The 21,442-nt window shown below is 41.1% G+C and overlaps 1 protein-coding gene and 1 long non-coding RNA gene across 3 annotated transcripts in view; one reads left to right on the top strand and one right to left on the bottom strand.

Annotated features, from left to right (window-relative positions):
* Window positions 1-1,600: 1,600 nt before the first annotated feature.
* On the bottom strand, window positions 1,601-21,103 carry LOC143663093 (uncharacterized). Its single transcript, XR_013165798.1, has 4 exons — window positions 20,847-21,103; window positions 19,825-19,939; window positions 4,436-4,567; window positions 1,601-1,712 (listed from the first exon to the last, which is right to left on the bottom strand). It is a non-coding gene; the product is annotated as an uncharacterized LOC143663093 (long non-coding RNA).
* Window positions 21,081-21,442, top strand: part of SEPSECS (Sep (O-phosphoserine) tRNA:Sec (selenocysteine) tRNA synthase) — an 88,169-nt gene continuing 87,807 nt past the window's right edge. The window contains exon 1 of one of the 2 annotated variants that reach the window (XM_077136521.1): window positions 21,081-21,396. In XM_077136521.1, the coding sequence (XP_076992636.1) occupies window positions 21,205-21,396 (192 nt within the window). In that variant the 5' untranslated portion in view covers window positions 21,081-21,204. The remainder of the gene's footprint in view (window positions 21,397-21,442) is intronic. The other variant, XM_077136522.1, reaches the window with a different exon arrangement.

The following is a 21,442-nucleotide window of genomic DNA, read 5'->3' as shown; positions in this document are numbered from 1 at the left end:
GAAAAAGGTAGGTAGTTATATTGATGCATTGCTCAATTTTGGGCTCTGGTCGATGGCTGAAAGAGTAATTGAAAGTTTTATTACAGAGACTGCAGTCTTGAAGACAGACTAGAGGGCAGAGATTTAGACATGCATGTTTGCTGCAAGCGAGGTAGGAGGAGAATAGAGGGGTTCCGAAATAAACGTCAGCTGTGGGGCGAGGAGAAGAATGAGAGGCGTCAGACGGGAAATAAGCGCATAATAAGGTGTAACTTGGAGCGGCTTAGGACGATGGCATTTATGCCAGTGAAGTTTTAGAGGAAGCGACTTGGGTTTTTTGACTTTAGCTGGGTGAGGGGAACTACAAGGGGATCCGGGGGGAGAGGAAGGTGTGACATTAGGGGAGGTAGCGTTAGGAGGGACGGGCCACCAGGCGGATCTTAGAAAGATGCCCGGGAGGTTAGTATTGCTTGAGGTACCGTAATTGGAGGAATCTTTCATGTAAAGGTCAGAGCCATTATTAAAAGGAGGAGGACCGGCGGCGGGAGGAGGGGCGGAAGGAATGGGGGAGGGTTTAGGATGTTTTGCCTCCACACCCTTAGGGAGGGCGGGGTAAAGGTTGTGACTCTTTTCCGGTCTGGGTAGTGGGGAAGAAGGCGGAAGGGTGGAGTTGGTCTTTCCGCCATTAGCCTCTCCGCCATAGTCCTGTAAGGGCGGGTGCCTCTTGAGTCGCTCTTAGATGGGGCTGCCGTTAACTTAAGGGAGAGGCTTCCGCAGCGGCTGCATTTACAGGCTTGGATCGGCCGTCTGTGGGAGGCAATGAGCCTTGAAGGCAGGAACGGATGGTGATGAGGGTGGGGAGAAGCCCCGGAGGGAAACGCTTGCCCTCATGCTCCATTTTGTTTGTTACTCTGGCAATAAGTTGGTCATAAGTGGCGGGAGTCCATAAGGGACTCGTCAGCAGCCAGGGGTTAAAGGGCAGCAGAAGGTCCCAATATACTTGAAGCTGCCGGGCAGAAACTTTACATTTATGAGTATCCAACAGGGCGGCTAGGGCGTGAACCTGAGGGACTTGACTCTTAGAGAGGGTGTGACCCATGATAAAATTTGGAGGGGACTACTCACTGCTTGTAAAGACTAGGACTGCGTTTATTTAAGCAGGAGAGTCTAGTAGGCTTACCTTGGTTCAGAAGAGAGGTCCTAGTGTCTCCAGTGTCCAGTCGGGGATGGAAGGTCCCTGTTCGGGCGCCACTTGCCGCTGATAGCTTCAGCCGGGCCGCGCGACCGGTACACTGGGTGGGTTTGGAGCGAGCTTGCAGGGAATTAACCTGGGTAAGCTGGAGCCGGCGCTTTCCCCAGCCGGCGGTCGCGAGAAAAGTCTTCACTGAGGCCAGATTCGGGTTAACGCTTTTATTGATACACACCGGGATGGGCCACCCCGGGAACCCGAGGAGTGAGATGTCTGGGGTCGGAAGACCCCGGGGCTCGGACGACCCAGAGCTCAGAAAGCGCAGGGCTTAAGTACATTCGGGGAAGGGGTGGAGTTTCGGGCTCACACGTCAGGAGGTGACAGCCAATCACACAAGCTAGGAGGCAGTTGCTAAGCTTCAGGCAGGTGTAGAGCTAGAATTAGGGGTAGAGAAGGGAGGAGAAAAACAGGAAGGGTTGTGGGTTTGTGGCGAGCTACGGAAGTGGGCGGTCTACGACAAGAGGGGGAAGGGGGGAACAGAGAGCTAGGTCACAGATAAGGGGGAAGGGGGTGAACATAGAGAAGGATTAAAATTTTAAGTATGGCTAGGCTCCAGTCCCTGAGAAATATGCCACAAACATATATACAAAAAAGCAATAAATTTCAAAGCAGAGAGCAACACTTAGTTGTAGAACAGATTTCAGAGTTTCATATGTGTTACAATTCCAAACTATTTGGCTGCTCTGAGATAGTGGTAATTAAAAAGAAATATCAATTTAATGATTCAGCAATATATTCATTTGTTAAACTCTACCTTCTCTGTATAACTCCATTATCACTTTTTATCTTTCTCCCACTCTTTAGGGGTATTTGGGCTATGGCCATTATAACTCTTTCATGTTAGAAAGGACTGTCAATAATACGGGGTAAGGAGATGGAACTATCTGATGTCTGGAGAGCCTGGCCCCTCTAGGTTTCAGGACTTATCTGGTCCAGGGACCCATCTGGAGGTTGTAGGTTTCTGCAAAGTTACCCTACTGCATGGAACCTTTGTAGAATCTTATATATTTCCCTAGGTGTTCTTTAAGATTGGCTGGATTGGTTTTGGTTGGGGTTTGGCAAGTTATGATAGGTAGCAATGTCGAATTGAAGCTGTGTAAGAATGACCTTCAGAGTAGCCTCTCGACTCTATTTTAATTCTCCTAGCCCTGATTCTTCACTTGTTACATTTCTTTTCCCCCTTCTGATTAGGATGTCATTGTTGATCCCATGGTGCCAGAGCTGGATGCATCCCTGGGAGTTATCTCCCACACCACCAGGGAGACTTTCACCCCTGGATTTCATGTCCCATTTAGGGGGGAGGACAATGATTTCACTTGCAGAGTTGGGCTTCGAGAGTATGAGGCCACGTATGAGTAACAGAAGAGGTCCTCCAGAAGTAACTCTTAGGCATACCTATAGGTAAACTAAGCTTCCTCCCTACATACATAAGACTCACAAGAGCAAGCCTCAAGACGAAGAGCTTGGCCTATTCATTTGGGTGTCCCTAATGTTTGACATAGCATCAGGGGCTTCCCCAATGGTAAGGTTTAATGGTTCCATATTTTTTCTCCTATCCCTCAAGGGACTTTGCCAATACTTTTTGATTATCTGCTTAATATATTCTAGGATGTATCTAGGCATTACATTAAGCTATATAGGCCCTTATTCTTATTTTGGGGTCCCAGTGTTTCAATTGTTCATATGAGCTATCCAGACAGATTGAGTTAGATTATGTGCTGTAGAAAATTTAGGTTCTGGACAAAATAAACCTTTCTTTCTTTGGGCTCAAAGAGTAGGTGAGCTTCTAAAATATAAATAATGTCTTCCTTATCCCTGTATTCTGAATTACCTTAATCCCAATCTGATTGGCTTAGTTCCTATCTCTAAATGCCAGTTATATATATATATATAACAGTCTCTCAAAATCCAGAAATAATAACTATTACTCTGGGTTAAATGTGACTGCTACAAGAGCTCACAATCTAGGCCCTTGTTTTCTTATAAACATTTTCTAAGGGAGAGCATATAATAATTGTTCTTTCATTTCTGGCTTATTTTGCCTCACCAAATGTCCCATATGTTCATTCACAATCTTGCATGCCTCACAACTTTATTCCTTTTTTTAGCAGCACAATATTAGATCATATGTATACACCATCGTTTGCCAATCTACTGCTCAGTCAACACGTCTTTCAGCTATCACCTCTTTGGCTACTGATTTCAAAAACCCACTGTTGAGGCTGTGTTCCTGGTAGCAGGAAGCTGCAGTCAAGAAGCCACACTTCCACCTCACATTGCTTCCAGATACCCAGGAAGCCAGAAAATGAACACTGTAAGGCTATGGTGAAAAGTTTCTACTTCCTTGTTTGTCAATGACAATAATCAAAAGCAGTAGGAAGATGGTCTCCACTGCAACACCTTCCAAATCTCATGTGAGCATACCTAATTGGCCAAACTCAACTTAGCTTCTAAGGATGCTAGTTGGGAAGGAGCCTGGAGAATGTAGTTTATAGTTTTCCAGCCTCTGGCATATGGTAAGGCACATGAGAAGGTGGTTGAGTGAGCCAGACCATTCTGTGCCCCCCTAGGATCAAGAGATTCACCTACCTCCCATCTGTGCTACTGGTAGCAACAGCCATAAGGATCCCTGCTATTTCCTGAGTGCTCTTTCTGTGCCACATACTGTGCTGAGTGCGGGAGGAGGAAAAGAAGCCGGGTTTTGAACCCCATCTACCAGATTCCAGAGACCATACTCCCCACTACCACTTGACCACCCAAATACCTGCTGTTCTAAGTCAAAGGCTTCTGAAACTCTTCCTCACTCTGTGTTTCAAGTGTCAGTAAGCCCCAGGCTCAGGGGCTCCACAGACTCCTTACCAGTCTCCTGAAGTTTTTCTCTTGCTCCTGCTTTTATGGGGAATTGCAACTATCGCTGCAGTTTTAGTGCTCGGAGGAAGCTTTCTCTACCTACCATCCTCCCTCTGGAGAGAGAATTGCCTTACTCATCCCCAGGGAAGGTCTTAAATTAACTTCTGCTACTTCCATATCTACTTTTATGTCATCTCCCACCACTAGAAATAGAGAAGATGAAGTTGAGACCATACTGCCTGAATTCTCTTAAGTTCAACAAAATGCAATTACTGCATTTTGTTTTGTTTTGTTTTCTGATCACAGGAGACTTCTGGGAGCAAACCTAGTTACTGAGGCCACTGCTCCCTCACTCACCCTTTCCAGCTGCTCTTGGAAGCTTGGCTTTGATGTGGAAGTTATTTCATTAAATTGCTTAAGAAGCCTCATTAAGGAGTTTGGTGACAGCTAGATCCTGCCATGCCTCTTGACTCTTCATTTTCTCTTCCCCTGTATTTCAAAATACATGTGAATGGAATGTTAAACCCATGTGATCATTCCTTGTGTATTTCCATCTGTCACTGAAAAACAACTCTTCCTCAATTTAATATATTCTGATACCAGGAGGCTTCCTCTTTGTTCCTGGTCCCTGCTCTCTCCCCTATCTCCACATTTGGGTTCACTCAGCAACCACTCAAATGGTGTACAATCTTTGGGACTCAAACTTCTTATTTATTCATTTAACAAATGTTTAGTGAATGTTTATTATAGGAAGAATAGGTGAATTGCCAGAGACCCTGACTTCCAGAAGCCTTCAATTCAGGCATTAGATAAGTCATAAAAGCACTTGAACTGAATATATATGGCATTTAATTAAAACTAAGTTCCTATTTAGAAGGGTAGTGGAGGAAAGTTTCTCTGAGGAATTGACTATTGAAAGACAAATTGGAGTTGAGTTTGCAGATTATAGCATTTTATTTGGGATACCAAAAGTTGTGCTGCAGTAAGAAAGCCGGATCACTTGCAAAAATGAAGAGCTTTGAGCTTCTAAGGATGACAAGTAATTTTTATAGACATAAAAAGGAAGTTAGCTTGATTCCTATAGATTGGACAGGGGGTTGTCTATCTTATAGGGGAAGATTTAGGGCAGGTGGGCTTTATTTTGCTTGAGTCAAATGTAATGAACTGGTCAGGAGTATGCCTTGATGGGGATTTTAAATATCAAAAGTTATTAAGAGGAAACTCAGAAGGGACTTCAAAGAGGAATTATGATCTTTTTTTTTTTTTTTGCTCTGACTGGTCCCCAGGGCCTTTTCTATATAATTGTATCATGGCATTTTATGGAAGGTAAAGTAGGAATCAGCCATGCAAAATGAGGAGGGGAAGGAGGATGTATTGAAGGGTTTTAAGAAGTGATTACTTAAAGATAATTCTTACTGCTGAGTGGGGATGGGACTGGAATGAGGGGATGATAGCAAGAGCGGAAGCAGAGAGTCCATGGCAGTTGCCCAGTGGGAAACGACAGAGGCCTAGGCTAGGTGGTGGTGTGGGAGGTAGGGAGTAGGGAGAGGGGGTGAGGCATGAGACTTGCCAATAGATGAGATGTTAAGTGGCAGTGAAGTAGAGAAATCTATGATGCTTTGTTTTTTCTAATGCTGTTGAGGCTGTTCTAGTTGCTAGCTGCCGGAATGCAACACACCAGAGACGGATTGGCTTTTAATAAAAGGGGATTTATTTTGTCAGTTCTTCAGAGGAAAGGCAGTTAACTTTCATCTGAGGTTCTTTCTTACATGGGAAGCCTCAGTGTAATCTCTGCTAGCCTTCTCTCCAGGACTCTGGGTTCCAACAGCTTTCCCCAAGGTGATTCCTTTCTGCATCTCCAGAGGCCTGGGCTGAGCTGTGAGTGCTGAGATGAGATATGTCGAGCTGCTTGGGCTAAGCTCTCTCATTTAAGCACCAGCCAATTAAATCAAACGCCATTCATTGCAGCAGGCACACTTCCTAGCCAACTGAGGATGTAATCAGCAACAGATGAGGTACCATTGGCTCATGTCTACAGCAACAGAACTAGATGCCTTCACCTGGCCAAGCCGACAACTGAATTTAACTACCACATAGAGAACTCTATTCTGCTTTGTTTTTCCCAATGCTATTGAGGCTCTGCATCAAGAATCCTGCCACCAGTCTGGCTGGGAGCTTTCTTGTCCCTCGGGGGTTAATGGGCTTTGGGACTTAATAATATGCCTTCTGGCAACTGTCCTTTCTTCCCTTCTAGCTATATTCTTATTCCATTTGACTCCTGATGGATAGGCTACCTATCTAAAGCTTAGACCATGAAATGTCACCTGGCTCTGACAGTATGGGAGAGTGGTCAAGAGCACAGTCATTGAAGCAGAAGTCTGAGCCAAATCCTTGAAAGTTCCTGCTCTTAATCTGGCTTCTCTGAGGCACAGCTTCTTCTGTTGTAAAATGGGGTGCAGATACTAGTACCTACATCATAGGCTTGAGGGGAGGATTTGATGAGCCCCTGCAAGTAAAGTCCTTGGAACAACCTGGCACACAGGTACAGGGTTAGTTCTTATTAGGATAGATCAGGAAGACTAAGCACGTTTGAACTGCCTTTATTTTACTCTGCATTCACACTTAAAGCAGGATTTAGTGCTTTGAGGCATCCTTCAAATAGATTGAACTGCACAGTGTATTAAACAAGACTATTTTACTCTTACCCAGTATTTCATGAAACCATAGAGGATGGGGTTTTCCTCCAGAGTGCACAGCATTACATTTAAAATACTTTCAAAAGACTGATGTCTTTTTTCCCTCTCTAGCCACATGCTGCCAAGGCTGCCTCCCCTGTTGTTCCCCTTGCAGTCTCCCTATCCTCTGGGACAGTACTCTTCTCCCCACTTCATCCCTTAGTTTTTTTTTTACAGAAACCAATGATGGCTTTGTTGATTCTGCATTTCCCTTATTTTTGGTCTAACATTATTTCTTTCCTTCTATTTTGTTTGGGTTTAATTTCTGTTCTTTTGCTAACTCTAGATAAAATCTTAATTCATAAATGGTTAGCTTTCTTTTTTTAATTTTTTTTTTTTTACTTTTTATTATATAGTATAACATATATACAAAGCAAAGAAATAAAAAGCAATAATTTTCAAAGTACTCTTCAACAAGTAGTTACAGGACAGATCCCAGAGTTTGTCAAGGGGTTAGCTTTCTTTTTTATTTGTTTCTATTATAAGCTTTTAAAGTGATACATTTACCCCTAAGCATGGATTTAGTTGCTATCCATAAGTCTTAATACATGGTATTTTTATCATTTGGTTTGAAATACTTTCTAATATATATTATAATACTTTTGAAAAAAATACATTTTATTTATTTATTCATCAACTGATGTACACCTGAGTTGCTCCCATCTCTTGGCAATTGTGAATAATGTTGCTATAAACGTTAATATGAAAATATCTGCTTTCAATTCTCTTGGGTATATACCTAGCAGTGAGACTGCTGGGCCATATGGTAATTCTGTGTTTAACTTTCTGAGGAGCTGCCAACTTGTCTTCCACATTTCTTTAGAAGAATACTGATTAATTTCCAGGTATAGTTTGTTTGTGTTAATGATTTTTAGTTTAGCTGCAGTATGGTCAGAGGATGTATTTTGCATGATTTTACTTTAAAATTGCTTATGACTTGCTTTATGGTCCAGCATACAATCAATTCTACAAAATGTTCCATACGAGTTCAAAAAGAATGTGTGCTCTGTACCTGCTGGGTACAGCATTTTATGAATGTGTATTAGGCCAAGTTTGTTAAACACGGTGAACCTTGAATTGAAGGCATCATGTCAAGGGAAGTAAGCCAGGCACAAAAAGACAAATATTGTATGATCTCATTTATATGAAAAATTTAGAATATGCACATTCATAGAGATAGAAAGTAGAGTATAAGTTAAGAGGAGCCAAAGTGAGGGGATGAGGACGTATTCCTTAATGGATACAGAATTTCTTTTCAGAGTGTTGAAAAGTTTTGGTAATAGATAGTGTTGATGATAGCACAACATAGTGAATGCAATTAATACAACTAAATTGTATACTTGAAAGTAGTTAAAAATAGAAATTTTAAGTAGTATACATGTTTAGTATAATACAAATTTTTTAAAAAAATTGTTCTGCCAAGGTATTTTAGCTCAGGCAAAGGGGCTATTTCCCATTCTAATTTCTGCTTTTGAATTGGGTTTCCAATTTCAGATTTAATGGCACTGTCACTTTCGTGAATTCCCTAATGTTGTCTGAAAGTATTTTCTAGTCTTCTCTGAAAATGTCCTGTAGCTTTATCTTTTCTCGGCATGATTGGATTATGGCCCGATAAATTTTTTTTCGAAATGTTTTGGTGATGGTTTTTAGGAGACTTTGACTGTGGAAAGAGGGACCCTGTAGATCCCTTTCACCACCAGTCCAACCAGCTTTAAATTTTTTTTCAATTAGGGAAGTTGTACAGAAAAATCATGCATAAAATAAAGAGCTTTCATATCCCAACCTATTAACACATTGCATAACTGTAGTACATTTGTTAAAATTCATGAAAGATCATTTTTATAATTGAGCTATTAACTATAATAAAACTTTTACCACAGGGTTTACTATTTGTGTTCTACAGTCCTATGATTTCTTTTTTAAAATTTTATTCTAGTAGCATAGATACAACCCAAAATTTCCCCTTTTAAGAACACTCAGATATATAATTCAGTGCTGTTAATTATGTTCGCAATGTTATGCTACCATCATGACCATCCAAACCAAAATTTTTCCATAAACCCAAACAGAAACTCTATACAATTTAAGCACTAACTTTCCATTCCCTAACCCCAACCCAGCCCCCAGTAAGCTATATTCTAGTTTCTGACTTTATGAATTTGCTTATTCTAATTATATCATATCAGTGAAATCATAAAATATTTGCCCTTTTCTGTCTGGCTTATTTCACTCGACACTTCTTCAAGGTTCACCCATGTAGTTGTATGTATTAGAACTTCATTCATTTTTACGGCCAAGTACTATTCCATTGTATGTATATATCGCATTTTATTTATCTGTTCATCAACTGATGGACACTTGCATTGCTTCCATCTCTTGGTCATTGTGAATAATGTTGCTATAAACATCAATATGAAAATATCTGTTTGAGTCCCTACTTTCAATTCTCTTGTGTATATACCTAGTAGTGAGATTGCTGGGCCATATGGTAATTCTGTGTTTAACTTTCTGAGGAGCTGCCAACTTGTCTTCCACAGAGGCTGCACCATTTTATGTTCCCACCAACAACAAAAGAGTTTTCTTATTTTTCCACATCCTCTCCAACACTTGTAATTTTTCACTTTTTTAAGAGAAAATCTTTTTTTTAATTTTTTATATTTTTTCATGCATGTCTTCATTACTCATCTACCCATATACTGGATAAAGGAAGCGTCAGTCACATGGTTTTACAATCACATTGTCACACGATAAAAGCTATATATTTATATAATTGTTATCAAAGATCAAAACTACCGGATTACATTTAACAATTTCAGGTATTTCTTTTGGCCATTCTAACACAATAGAAACTAAAAAGAAATATCTATATAATAAGTCAGTAGTCATAATCATTTGTTAAATCCTAATTTTTCAGTTACCCCTCCTCTCTCTCATTTGACTGTTTTCTCAATCTTCAGGGATATCTGGGCAATGACCATTTTAGCTTCTTCTATTGGAAATGGGTATCGACCTTACGGGGTACAGGAAAGAAACTGGTTGATGTTCTTGTTAGAGACTAGTACCTCTGGGTTTCAGGGCTTATCTGGCTTAGGAACAATCCAGAGGTTTCTGAAAAAAATAAACCTACTAAGTAAAACATTTATAGAGTCTTAGACAGAGCCCAGGGTATTCTTTCAGGTTTTCAGGAGTACTGTTGGTTGGGGCTTGGCATACTGCGACAATTTGTAGTATCTGGCTGAAGCTTACATAAGAGTAACCTCCAGAATGAACTCTCAATTCTAATTGAAATCTCTTAGCCACTGAAAATCTATTTCATTTCTTTTGCCCCTTTTGGTCAAGAAGGCATTCTTAATCCCAAGATGTCCCATGTTGTCATGTTGCTTGTGTTTTGGATGTAAAGGCTAAGAAGCCATTGCCTAACACAAGGTCTTGAAGATGCTTTGCTGTTTTGATAAATGCCTTAGAAAAAAAAGGGAATAAGATCTTTCAAGTTCACTGTGTAGCAGTTGTGTACAATTAAAGATTGTATACAATAAAAGATTCTTTGGTCAAAGCTACTAAGTAATTTGGCCAACTTAAGCAAAAATGAAATGGTTTCACTTCCTGGTAAATCACCATCCTTGTGCTGCCATTGCTTCCCTGTATCCTACTCTCTCTCTTCCTCCTCATCCTCCCAACCTACCTGTTTCTGCACCACCCTCAACACTGCTGACTTCTTCAGTTTATGTAAACCCCTAACTTTTCCCAGTAGCTTTTCTATGACTCGCAAATGCCAGTTGCCTCTAAAGAATCATCTCTCCCATGAGCCAGGTATTAAGGCAATGAGAGAGTTTAAACATTGAACCTAAGATGCCCACTCCCCAGAGCAGAGTGCACAGCTGACCTATGTCCTCAGTGCCTCCCGGTGGCCCAAGGGCAATGCCAGGCTGGAGCATGTTCCAACAGCCCTCAGAGGCCTCTTCTACCCCCTTGTGACCATGAACCCCTGTGTGTAAGCTGCAGGAAAGTCATATATCCCACAGAGAAAGACTACCCAAATGAGAACAAATGGAGGCTATTTCTTCAGAACTTGCTATGACAAGGGAGCCAGGCACCTTCACTAGCATTTGAGCAATGTATTAGTTTGTCGAGGTGCTGGAATGCAATATATCAGAAATGGAATGGCTTTTATGATGGGAATTTATTAAGTTACAAGTTAACAGATCCAAGGCCATGAAAATGTCCCAACTAAGGCATTCAGAGAAAGCTACCTTGGCTCAACAAGGCCCATGGGTCTGGAACACCTCTGTGAGCTGGGAAGACACATGGCTGGTATCTGCTGGTTCCTTGCTCCTGTGCTCCATTGCTTTCAGCCTTTGTTTCCTGTGATTTCCTCTCTAAGTGTCTGTGGGCCTTTACTTAACTCCTCTGGGACACAACTCTGGGTACTGTCTTGCTCAGCATCTCATGGGAAGGCACATGGTGACGTCTGCTGCACCCTGAATCTGCAAAGATCTGGGTCTTGTGTTGGCTCTGTCAGCTCTAAAATAACTGTTCTCCACATGTCCTCATCTGCTCTCTCTGTCAGCAGTCCAAGCATCTAAGGTTTCTTTAAAATATTTCCCCCTTTAAAGGTCTTCAGTAAACTAATCAGGACATCTCCATCTACTCAAAAGGTCACACCCACAATTGGGCATGCCACATTTCTGTGAGTATCATCTAATCAAAAGATTCTGTCCTGAAATACTGAATCAGGATTAAAAGAAATGGCTGCCACACAAGTTTGGATCAGGATTAAAACATGGTTTTTCTTGGGTGCATAAATTTCAAACCAGCACAAGGAGAGACTCAAAGGCAGGCTTTTGAAGAAAAGCTTCAGGTGTGCTCTGATTGAATGTGTGGACATGGGAAGCTGAAGGCGGGCTAATCAGAAGGAAGACATTCTATATGATTCGTTTGGGGAGCATATTTGGTCCTCTAGGTTGGGTCTCAGCTGGCAACTGGAACAAAAAAAATCGAGAATCTGGCAGTCATTGACCAAGACCTACCATTTTGGAACAATTGCTGCAAAGGTTGTGGTTTGGCTTCCTGGCCTGATTGCTGCAGATTGTTGTGTGTCAGAAATCTATTGTCATATCTGGTCTGGCCATTATCTGTTTGTATATTCAGTCTCTCAAGAGGGAGGACAATTCATTGAGCAATTACTCTCATTTAATCACCATAACTGTCTTCTCATGTCTCTATTTAACAGACGAGGAAAACAAAGTTCTAGGAATATTAGTACATATCCGAGGTCATACAACTAGTGACACAAGCAGAATTCAAACCTACATGTCACACCTAAAGGACCATGTTCCTTTAACCATGTTTTACCCTTTAAAGACCAAAAAATTATTCTCTTCTTGCTCTGTTAAAAATTGGCTGCTCAATAAATACTTGTTGCTTGAGTGAATGGATGGATGAAAATAATTGTGGAACACTTCACTCTGAAGATTGCCTTCAGAGCCTGCATTAAAAAAAATGTCTTTGGTGAAGTCAAATCTTGATGACAGATTTACTTTTTGGAAAAAGACAAACATTTTTCTGAATTAAGGCTGTTGAATAATATGAGCGAAACAGTTGGCTCAAAACTTAGTGTTTTTATTTAGTAAGAAGATGGATCTTTGAATTTTTGCATCTTTGCATGTGATTGACGTGGCTTTGAAGGCATTTCCAAAGGATAATTTGCAAAAACAGTTGCATTTCAGGATAAGAACTCAGCCTTCCAAAAGCTTGAAGGATACTGCTGTTTTTAAAATAGTTTAAATTCCTGATATTTGTGATTTCTGTGTGATTTTCATAGTTTTCAAATTGTCTACATTATTCAACAGATATCCCTTTTCAACCAGACGCTCACAGTCTATTGAGGGAGATGGAAAATTAACAACTGTAATGCAATGTAACAAATGCCATGACTGATAAATGGTTGGATGCTCTGGGAACCAGTGGTAGGAGCAGTGGTGTGCTGGAAATATTTCATAAATGACCCTTGGGTCATTGGAGGAGGAAGGGCCTGATTTGTAGTGTCTGCTCATTTCCAAGGTACAAATATTCCCACCATGATGGATTTCAAGCTGCCAACATGACGCTACTGAATGGGGAGTTTGGAAAAGATGTACAGTAGTGGAATAGGATACATAGGAGCTTGCATTCTTTATTGGGATTTGGGTGAATAGATAAAAATTCTGCAGTGTAAAGGGAAAAAGGAGTTGGGGCATTGCTATTTTATATGGGGTTGTCAGGGAATAATAAATGCTGAAATTTATGAAGGTAAGGAAGAAAGGTTCTGGAATCTGACAAACATGGACTGGGTTGAGCTGGAGTAGTGCAGTAGGACACGACTATATTGTGTTTCATCATACAGACTCAATAGATGTAAATATCCCCTAGAGCACAGATGATAGTAAAATGTGGTAGTTAGGCATCAAGGGATTGAGAGAACCTTCTCGACCAAAAGGGGGAAGAGTGAAATGAGACTAAGTGTCAATAGCTGAGAGATTCCAAACAGAGTCAAGAGGTTATCCTGGAGGTTATTCTTATGCATTAAGGAGATATCACCTTGTTGTTCAAGATGTAGTGGAGAGGCTGGAGGAAACTGCCTGAAAACGTAGAGCTGTGTTTCAGTAGCAATGTTTCTTGATGATGATTGAACAATGACATAGCTTTCACAATGTGACTCTGTGATTCTGAAAACCTTGGGTCTGATGCTCCTTTTATCTACCATATCAACAGATGAGTAGAACATATGGAATAAAAATAAATAATAAGGGAAACAAATGTTAAAATAAATTTAGTTTAAATGCTAGTGATAAATGAAAGCAAGGGGTAAGGGGTACGGTATGTATAATCTTTTTTTTCTGTTATCGTTTTATTTCTTTTTCTGTTGTCTTTTTATTTCTTTTTCTAAATCGATGCAAATGTTCTAAGAAATGATGAATATGCAACTATGTGATGATATTAAGAATTACCGATTATATATGTAGAACGGAATGATGAAAAAAATGTGGTAGTTAGGGCATGAGGAATTTTGAGTATTTATTACCATTGTTTTTATTTTTTTTATTTTTTATTTTTTTATTAACGGAAAGAAAAAAAAAGAAATTAACACAACATTTAGAAATCATACCATTCTACATATGCACTCAGTAATTCTTAACATCATCACATAGATGCATGATCATTGTTTCTTAGTACATTTGCATCGGTTTAGAGGAACTAGCAACACAACAGAAAAAGATATAAAATGTTAATATAAAGAAAAGAAATAAAAGTAGTAATAATAGTAAAAAACAACAACAACAAACAAACCAACAAGCAAACAAAAACAAAAAAAAACCCTATAGCTCAGATGCAGCTTCATTCAGTATTTTAACATGATTACTTTACAATTAGGTATTATTGTGCTGTCCATTTTTGAGTTTTTGTATCTAGTCCTGTTGCACAGTCTGTATCCCTTCAGCTTCAATTACCCATTGTCTTACCCTGTTTCTAACTCCTGCTGAACTCTGTTACCAATGACATATTTCAAGTTTATTCTCGAATGTCCGTTCACATCAGTGGGACCATACAGTATTTGTCCTTTAGTTTTTGGCTGGATTCACTCAGCATAATATTCTCTAGGTCCATCCATGTTATTACATGGTTCATAAGTTTATCTTGTCTTAAAGCTGCATAATATTCCATCGTATGTATATACCACAGTTTGTTTAGCCACTCTTCTGTTGATGGAGATTTTGGCTGTTTCCGTCTCTTTGCAATTGTAAATAACGCTGCTATAAACATTGGTGTGCAAATGTCCGTTTGTGTCTTTGCCCTTAAGTCCTTTGAGTAGATACCTAGCAATGGTATTGCTGGGTCGTATGGCAATTCTATATTCAGCTTTTTGAGGAACCGCCAAACTGCCTTCCACAGTGGTTGCACCCTTTGACATTCCCACCAACAGTGGATAAGTGTGCCTCTTTCTCCGCATCCTCTCCAGCACTTGTCATTTTCTGTTTTGTTGATAATGGCCATTCTGGTGGGTGTGAGATGGTATCTCATTGTGGTTTTGATTTGCATTTCTCTAATGGCCAGGGACATTGAGCATCTCTTCATGTGCCTCTTGGCCATCCGTATTTCTTCTTCTGGTAGGTGTCTGTTTAAGTCTTTTTCCCATTTTGTAATTGGGTTGGCTGTCTTTTTGTTGTTGAGTTGAACAATCTCTTTATAAATTCTGGATACTAGACCTTTATCTGATATGTCGTTTCCAAATATTGTCTCCCATTGTGTAGGCTGTCTTTCTACTTTCTTGATGAAGTTCTTTGATGCACAAAAGTGTTTAATTTTGAGGAGCTCCCATTTATTTATTTCCTTCTTCAGTGTTCTTGCTTTAGGTTTAAGGTCCATAAAACCACCTCCAGTTGTAAGATCCATAAGATATCTCCCAACATTTTCCTCTAACTGTTTTATGGTCTTAGACCTAATGTTTAGATCTTTGATCCATTTTGAGTTAACTTTTGTATAGGGTGTGAGATACAGGTCCTCTTTCATTCTTTTGCATATGGATATCCAGTTCTCTAGGCACCATTTATTGAAGAGACTGTTCTGTCCCAGGTGAGTTGGCTTGACTGCCTTATCAAAGATCAAATGTCCATAGATGAGAGGGTCTATATCTGAGCACTCTATTCGATTCCATTGGTCGATATATCTATCTTTATGCCAATACCATGCTGTTTTGACCACTGTGGCTTCATAATATGCCTTAAAGTCAGGCAGCGCGAGACCTCCAGCTTCGTTTTTTTTCCTCAAGATGTTTTTAGCAATTCGGGGCACCCTGCCCTTCCAGATAAATTTGCTTATTGGTTTTTCTATTTCTGAAAAATAAGTTGTTGGGATTTTGATTGGTATTGCATTGAATCTGTAAATCAATTTAGGTAGGATTGACATCTTAACTATATTTAGTCTTCCAATCCATGAACACGGTATGCCCTTCCATCTATTTAGGTCTTCTGTGATTTCTTTTAGCAGTTTTTTGTAGTTTTCTTTATATAGGTTTTTTGTCTCTTTGGTTAAATTTATTCCTAGGTATTTTATTCTTTTAGTTGCGATTGTAAATGGGATTCGTTTCTTGATTTCCGCCTCAGCTTGTTCATTACTAGTGTATAGAAAAGCTACAGATTTTTGAATGTTGATCTTGTAGCCTGCTACTTTGCTGTACTCATTTATTAGCTCTAGTAATTTTGTTGTGGATTTTTCTGGGTTTTCTACATATAGTAACATATCGTCTGCAAACAGTGATAGTTTTACTTCTTCCTTTCCAATTTTGATGCCTTGTATTTCTTTTTCTTGCCTAATTGCTCTGGCTAGAACTTCCAACACAATGTTGAATAATAGTGGTGATAGTGGAGATCCTTGTCTTGTTCCTGATCTTAGGGGGAAAGTTTTCAATTTTTCCCCATTGAGGATGATATTAGCTGTGGGTTTTTCATATATTCCCTCTATCATTTTAAGGAAATTCCCTTGTATTCCTATCTTTCGAAGTGTTTTCAGCAGGAAAGGATGTTGAATCTTGTCAAATGCCTTCTCTGCATCAATTGAGATGATCATGTGATTTTTCTGCTTTGATTTGTTGATATGGTGTAGTACATTAATTGATTTTCTTATGTTGAACCATCCTTGCATACCTGGGATGAATCCTACTTGGTCATGATGTATAATTCTTTTAATGTGTTGTTGGATACGATTTGCTAGAATTTTATTGAGAATTTTTGCATCTGTATTCATTAGAGAGATTGGTCTGTAGCTTTCTTTTTTTGTAATATCTTTGCCTGGTTTTGGTATGAGGGTGATGTTGGCTTCATAGAATGAATTAGGTAGTTTTCCCTCCACTTCGATTATGTTGAACAGTTTGAGGAGAGTAGGTACTAATTCTTTCTGGAATGTTTGATAGAATTCACATGTGAAGCCGTCTGGTCCTGGACTTTTCTTTTTAGGGAGCTTTTGAATAACTAATTCAATCTCTTTACTTGTGATTGGTTTGTTGAGGTCGTCTATTTCCTCTTGAGTCAAAGTTGGTTGTTCATGTCTTTCCAGGAACCTGTCCATTTCTTCTAAATTGTTGTATTTATTAGCGTAAAGTTGTTCATAGTATCCTGTTCTTACCTCCTTTATTTCTGTGAGGTCAGTAGTTATGTCTCCTCTTTCATTTCTAATCTTATTTATTTGCATCCTCTCTCTTCTTCTTTTTGTCAATCTTGCTAAGGGCCCATCAATCTTGTTGATTTTCTCATAGAACCAACTTCTGGTCTTTTTGATTTTCTCTATTGTTTTCATGTTTTCAATTTCATTTATTTCTGCTCTAATCTTTGTTATTTCTTTCCTTTTGCTTGCTTTGGGATTAGTTTGCTGTTCTTTCTCCAGTTCTTCCAAGTGGACAGTTAATTCCTGCATTTTTGCCTTTTCTTCTTTTCTGATAAAGGCATTTAGGGCAATAAATTTCCCTCTTAGCACTGCCTTTGCTGTGTCCCATAAGTTTTGATATGTTGTGTTTTCATTTTCATTTGCCTCTAGGTATTTACTAATTTCTCTTGCAATTTCTTCTTTGACCCACTTGTTGTTTAAGAGTGTGTTGTTGAGCCTCCATGTATTTATGAATTTTCTGGCATTCCGCCTATTATTGATTTCCAACTTCATTCCTTTATGATCCGAGAAAGTGTTGTATATGATTTCAATATTTTTAAATTTGTTAAGACTTGCTTTGTGACCCAGCATATGGTCTATCTTTGAGAATGATCCATGAGCACTTGAAAAAAAAGGTGTATCCTGCTGTTGTGGGATGCAATGTCCTATAAATGTCTGTTAAGTCAAGCTCATTTATAGTAATATTCAGGTTCTCTATTTCTTTATTGATCCTCTGTGTAGATGTTCTGTCCATTGATGAGAGTGGTGAATTGAAGTCTCCAACTATTATGGTATATGTGTCTATTTCCCTTTTCAGTGTTTGCAGTGTATTCCTCACGTATTTTGGGGCATTCTGGTTCGGTGCATAAATATTTATGATTGCTATGTCTTCTTGCTTAATTGTTCCTTTTAATAGTATATAGTGTCCTTCTTTGTCTCTTTTAACTGTTTTACATTTGAAGTCTAACTTGTTGGATATTAGTATAGCCACTCCTGCTCTTTTCTGGTTGTTATTTGCATGAAATATCTTTTCCCAACCTTTCACTTTCAACCTATGTTTATCTTTGGGTCTAAGATGTGTTTCCTGTAAACAGCATATAGAAGGATCCTGTTTTTTAATCCATTCTGCCAGTCTATGTCTTTTAATTGAGGAATTCAGTCCATTGATATTTAGAGTTATTACTGTTTGGATAATATTTTCCTCTACCATTTTGCCTTTTGTATTATATATATCATATCTGACTTTCCTTCTTTCTACACTTTTCTCCATGTCTCTCTCTTCTGTCTTTTTGTATCTGACTCTAGTGCTTCCTTTAGTATTTCTTGCAGAGCTGGTCTCTTGGTCACAAATTCTCTTAGTGACTTTTTGTCTGAGAATGTTTTAATTTCTCCCTCATTTTTGAAGGACAATTTTGCTGGATATAGGAGTCTTGGCTGGCAGTTTTTCTCTTTTAGTAACTTAAATATATCATCCCACTGTCTTCTAGCTTCCATGGTTTCTGCTGAGAAATCTACACATAGTCTTATTGGGTTTCCCTTGTATGTGACGGATTGTTTTTCTCTCGCTGCTTTCAAGATCCTCTCTTTCTCTTTGACCTCTGACATTCTAACTAGGAAGTGTCTTGGGGAACATCTATTTGGGTCTAATCTCTTTGGGGTGCGCTGCACTTCTTGAATCTGTAATTTTAGGTCTTTCATAAGAGTTGGGAAATTTTCAGTGATAATTTCTTCCATTAGTTTTTCTCCTCCTTTTCCTTTCTCTTCTCCTTCTGGGATACCCACTACACGTATATTTGTACGGTTCACATTGTCCTTGAGTTCCCTGATACCCTGTTCAAATTTTTCCATTCTTTTCCGGATAGTTTCTGTTTCTTTTTGGAATTCAGATGTTTCATCCTCCAAGTCACTAATTCTATCTTCTGTTTCTTTAAATCTGTCGTTGTAGGTATCCATTGTTTTTTCCATCTTTTCTACTTTATCTTTCACTTCCATAAGTTCTGTGATTTGTTTTTTCAGTTTTTCTATTTCTTCTTTATGTTCAGCCCATGTCTTCTTCATGTCCTCCCTCAATTTATCGATTTCGTTTTTGAAGAGGTTTTCCATTTCTGTTCGTATATTCAGCATTAGTTGTTTCAGCTCCTGTATCTCATTTGAACTATTGGTTTCCTCGTTTGACTGGGCCATATGTTCAATTTTCTGAGCGTGATCCGTTATCTTCTGCTGGCGTCTGGGCATTTAGTCAGATTTCCGTGGGTGTTCGACCCCACAGATTGAAAGATTTTTCTGTGCAATCTCTGGGTTCTGTTTTTCTTATCCTGCCCAGTAGGTGGCGCTCGTGGCACACGTTTGTCTACGGGTTCCACCAGTGAAAGTTGCTGTGGGTCCTTTAACTCTGGAAAATTCTCGCCATAGGGGAGGTTCGGCAGCCGAAGCGTCTTGGAAGAATGCCAGCCAGCCTGGGGTTCCGAATGCGGGGAGGGTCGCCGGCCGCCGCAGCACGGGAGAGCGTCCGGCCGAATTAGCTAGTTGGCCCGGGGCACCAAGCGTGGCGGGAGGGCGCCAGCTGTCGCAGCCCGGGAGAGTGCACTATTCCCAGCCGACGGGGGAGTCACGCGTTTGGAAGGGATCCCCCGGTCACTGTTCTCCGCAGTCTGGGGATTTCCGACCCAACTATCTCAGTTGTTCCGGGGGGCCTCGTGCGGTGGGGGCACCAGCCGCCGCGGCCTAAGGGGACCGCCTGTCCAATTCTACCAGCTGGCCTGGGAAGGTGAAAGGGAGGGACTCCGGTCGCTTCCCGTCCCACCCAGGAAAGCCCGTGCCCCTTGGTGATCTCACCGGAGCTGGTTCTCTCAGATAGTCAGCCGTTCCAGGATGGGGTATGCCGTCCCTTTGATCTCCCTCGTGGCTCCGGGAGCTGCTCTGTATTATCTCCACTCCCCCAGTAGCTGTTCTGGAGGAGGAAAGGTGAGGGCGGCAAGGCTGTAGAGGCTGGTGGTGGAGGAGCCGGTGAAGGCGGGGGAAGAGGGCACGGTGGTGGTTGGAGAGCGGCCGGAGCAGGAGGGGGAGGAAGGGGGAGAAGGAGGGCAGGCGGGTCGGCTGCTGCGGGGCGTGGGCGCGGGCCAGGCGGAGAAAGCTTATTACCATTGTTTTTAATCTAGTTAATATAATAACAAACTTATATGATTTCATTTTTAATAGTGGCCATGTTTAAAAACTACCTCCCATAGTTCCTGACAATTTAACTGTCAGCTCTTGCTAGCTAGTCCAAGACAGTACAAGTGGACTCCAGCACACCACTAGGTAAGAGCAACGTCAGGAATTTTTGCTGGTTCTCCTGAAGTGAAGAATGCAAGAAAATGGAAGGCAGAGATTTTACCTTTTCATTTCTGAACCTCTGGCACCTAGTGCTAGGTTCTTGAATTGTCAAAGTAATTTATTCATTAACTATTTAACACTTTTTAAAAATTTTTTAGCTTCTGCTATAATCTGGCCACTGTTCTAGGCACTTAGGGATACCCAGCAAAAGCCACTAAGTGCCTGCCTTCAGGAAACTTGCATTCCTTTGGGGGTTTGTGGAAACGTCTGTCAAGGCAGGGGTTGCCTAACAAGTATTATGGATAAAAATTCTGCAGTGTAAAGGGGAAGAGGAGCTGGGGCATTGCTATTTTATATGGGGTTGTCAGGGGAAAATAAACGCTGACATGTATAAAGATATGGATGAAAGTTTCCGGAATCTGAATACACAGACGAGGTCGGGCTGGAGGTTAGACTCCGTGCAGATCTCAACTCTCCTACAGGATTTGAACACAGGAAAACTTAGGAACCTTACTTTCTTCACAGAAGCCCGTCCAACTTACATTTTCCTGCCTTCAGCCTCTGCATGCGTGCAAAGCTCTTGCTTCAAGTCCGTCTCAGGAACGCTAGGGTGTAAATCGACCAATCAGGTACAGTGAGGAGGGGCTGATTTTGGGGCCGCCTTTTCCTCTGGTGAGAGACGTTAAAGTCGCGGACTGCTTTACGCATGCGCAAATCGTGCCCTTTCCTCCCTTGCGCGCCACTTGAGGCGTCCTGCGCATGTGCGGGAGCGAGCCGCGGGTTCCTGTTCCCTGCCCCTGCTGTACCGCCCCGGCGGCGAGCTGCATCCTGGTCCGGTCGCCTTCGCGGTTCTTGCGGCCGGGTTCTCCCGCGTACACCCGGCTCGCCGCCGCTGTTGTCATGAACCGCGAGAGCCTCGCGGCGAGCGAGCGGCTGGTGTCGCCGGCTTACGTGCGGCAGGGCTATGAGGCCCGTCGCTCGCATGAGCACCTCGTACGGCTGCTTCTGGAGAAGGTACCGAGGAGTCGGTCCCCTCTCCGGCGGGCGCGGCCGCCTGTCTGCGGCGTCTGGTCTCCCTCGCTACTCAGGCAGGTGGAGACCTGGCCCCAGGGTCTTTTTTCCTCGGCTCGGCCAAAGC

This window comes from Tamandua tetradactyla, chromosome 19 (assembly GCF_023851605.1).
Source record: "Tamandua tetradactyla isolate mTamTet1 chromosome 19, mTamTet1.pri, whole genome shotgun sequence".
Classification (NCBI taxonomy): domain Eukaryota; kingdom Metazoa; phylum Chordata; class Mammalia; order Pilosa; family Myrmecophagidae; genus Tamandua; species Tamandua tetradactyla.
The sequence above is the reverse complement of the archived record's forward strand: the minus strand, read 5'-3'. Positions and strand labels throughout refer to the sequence as shown.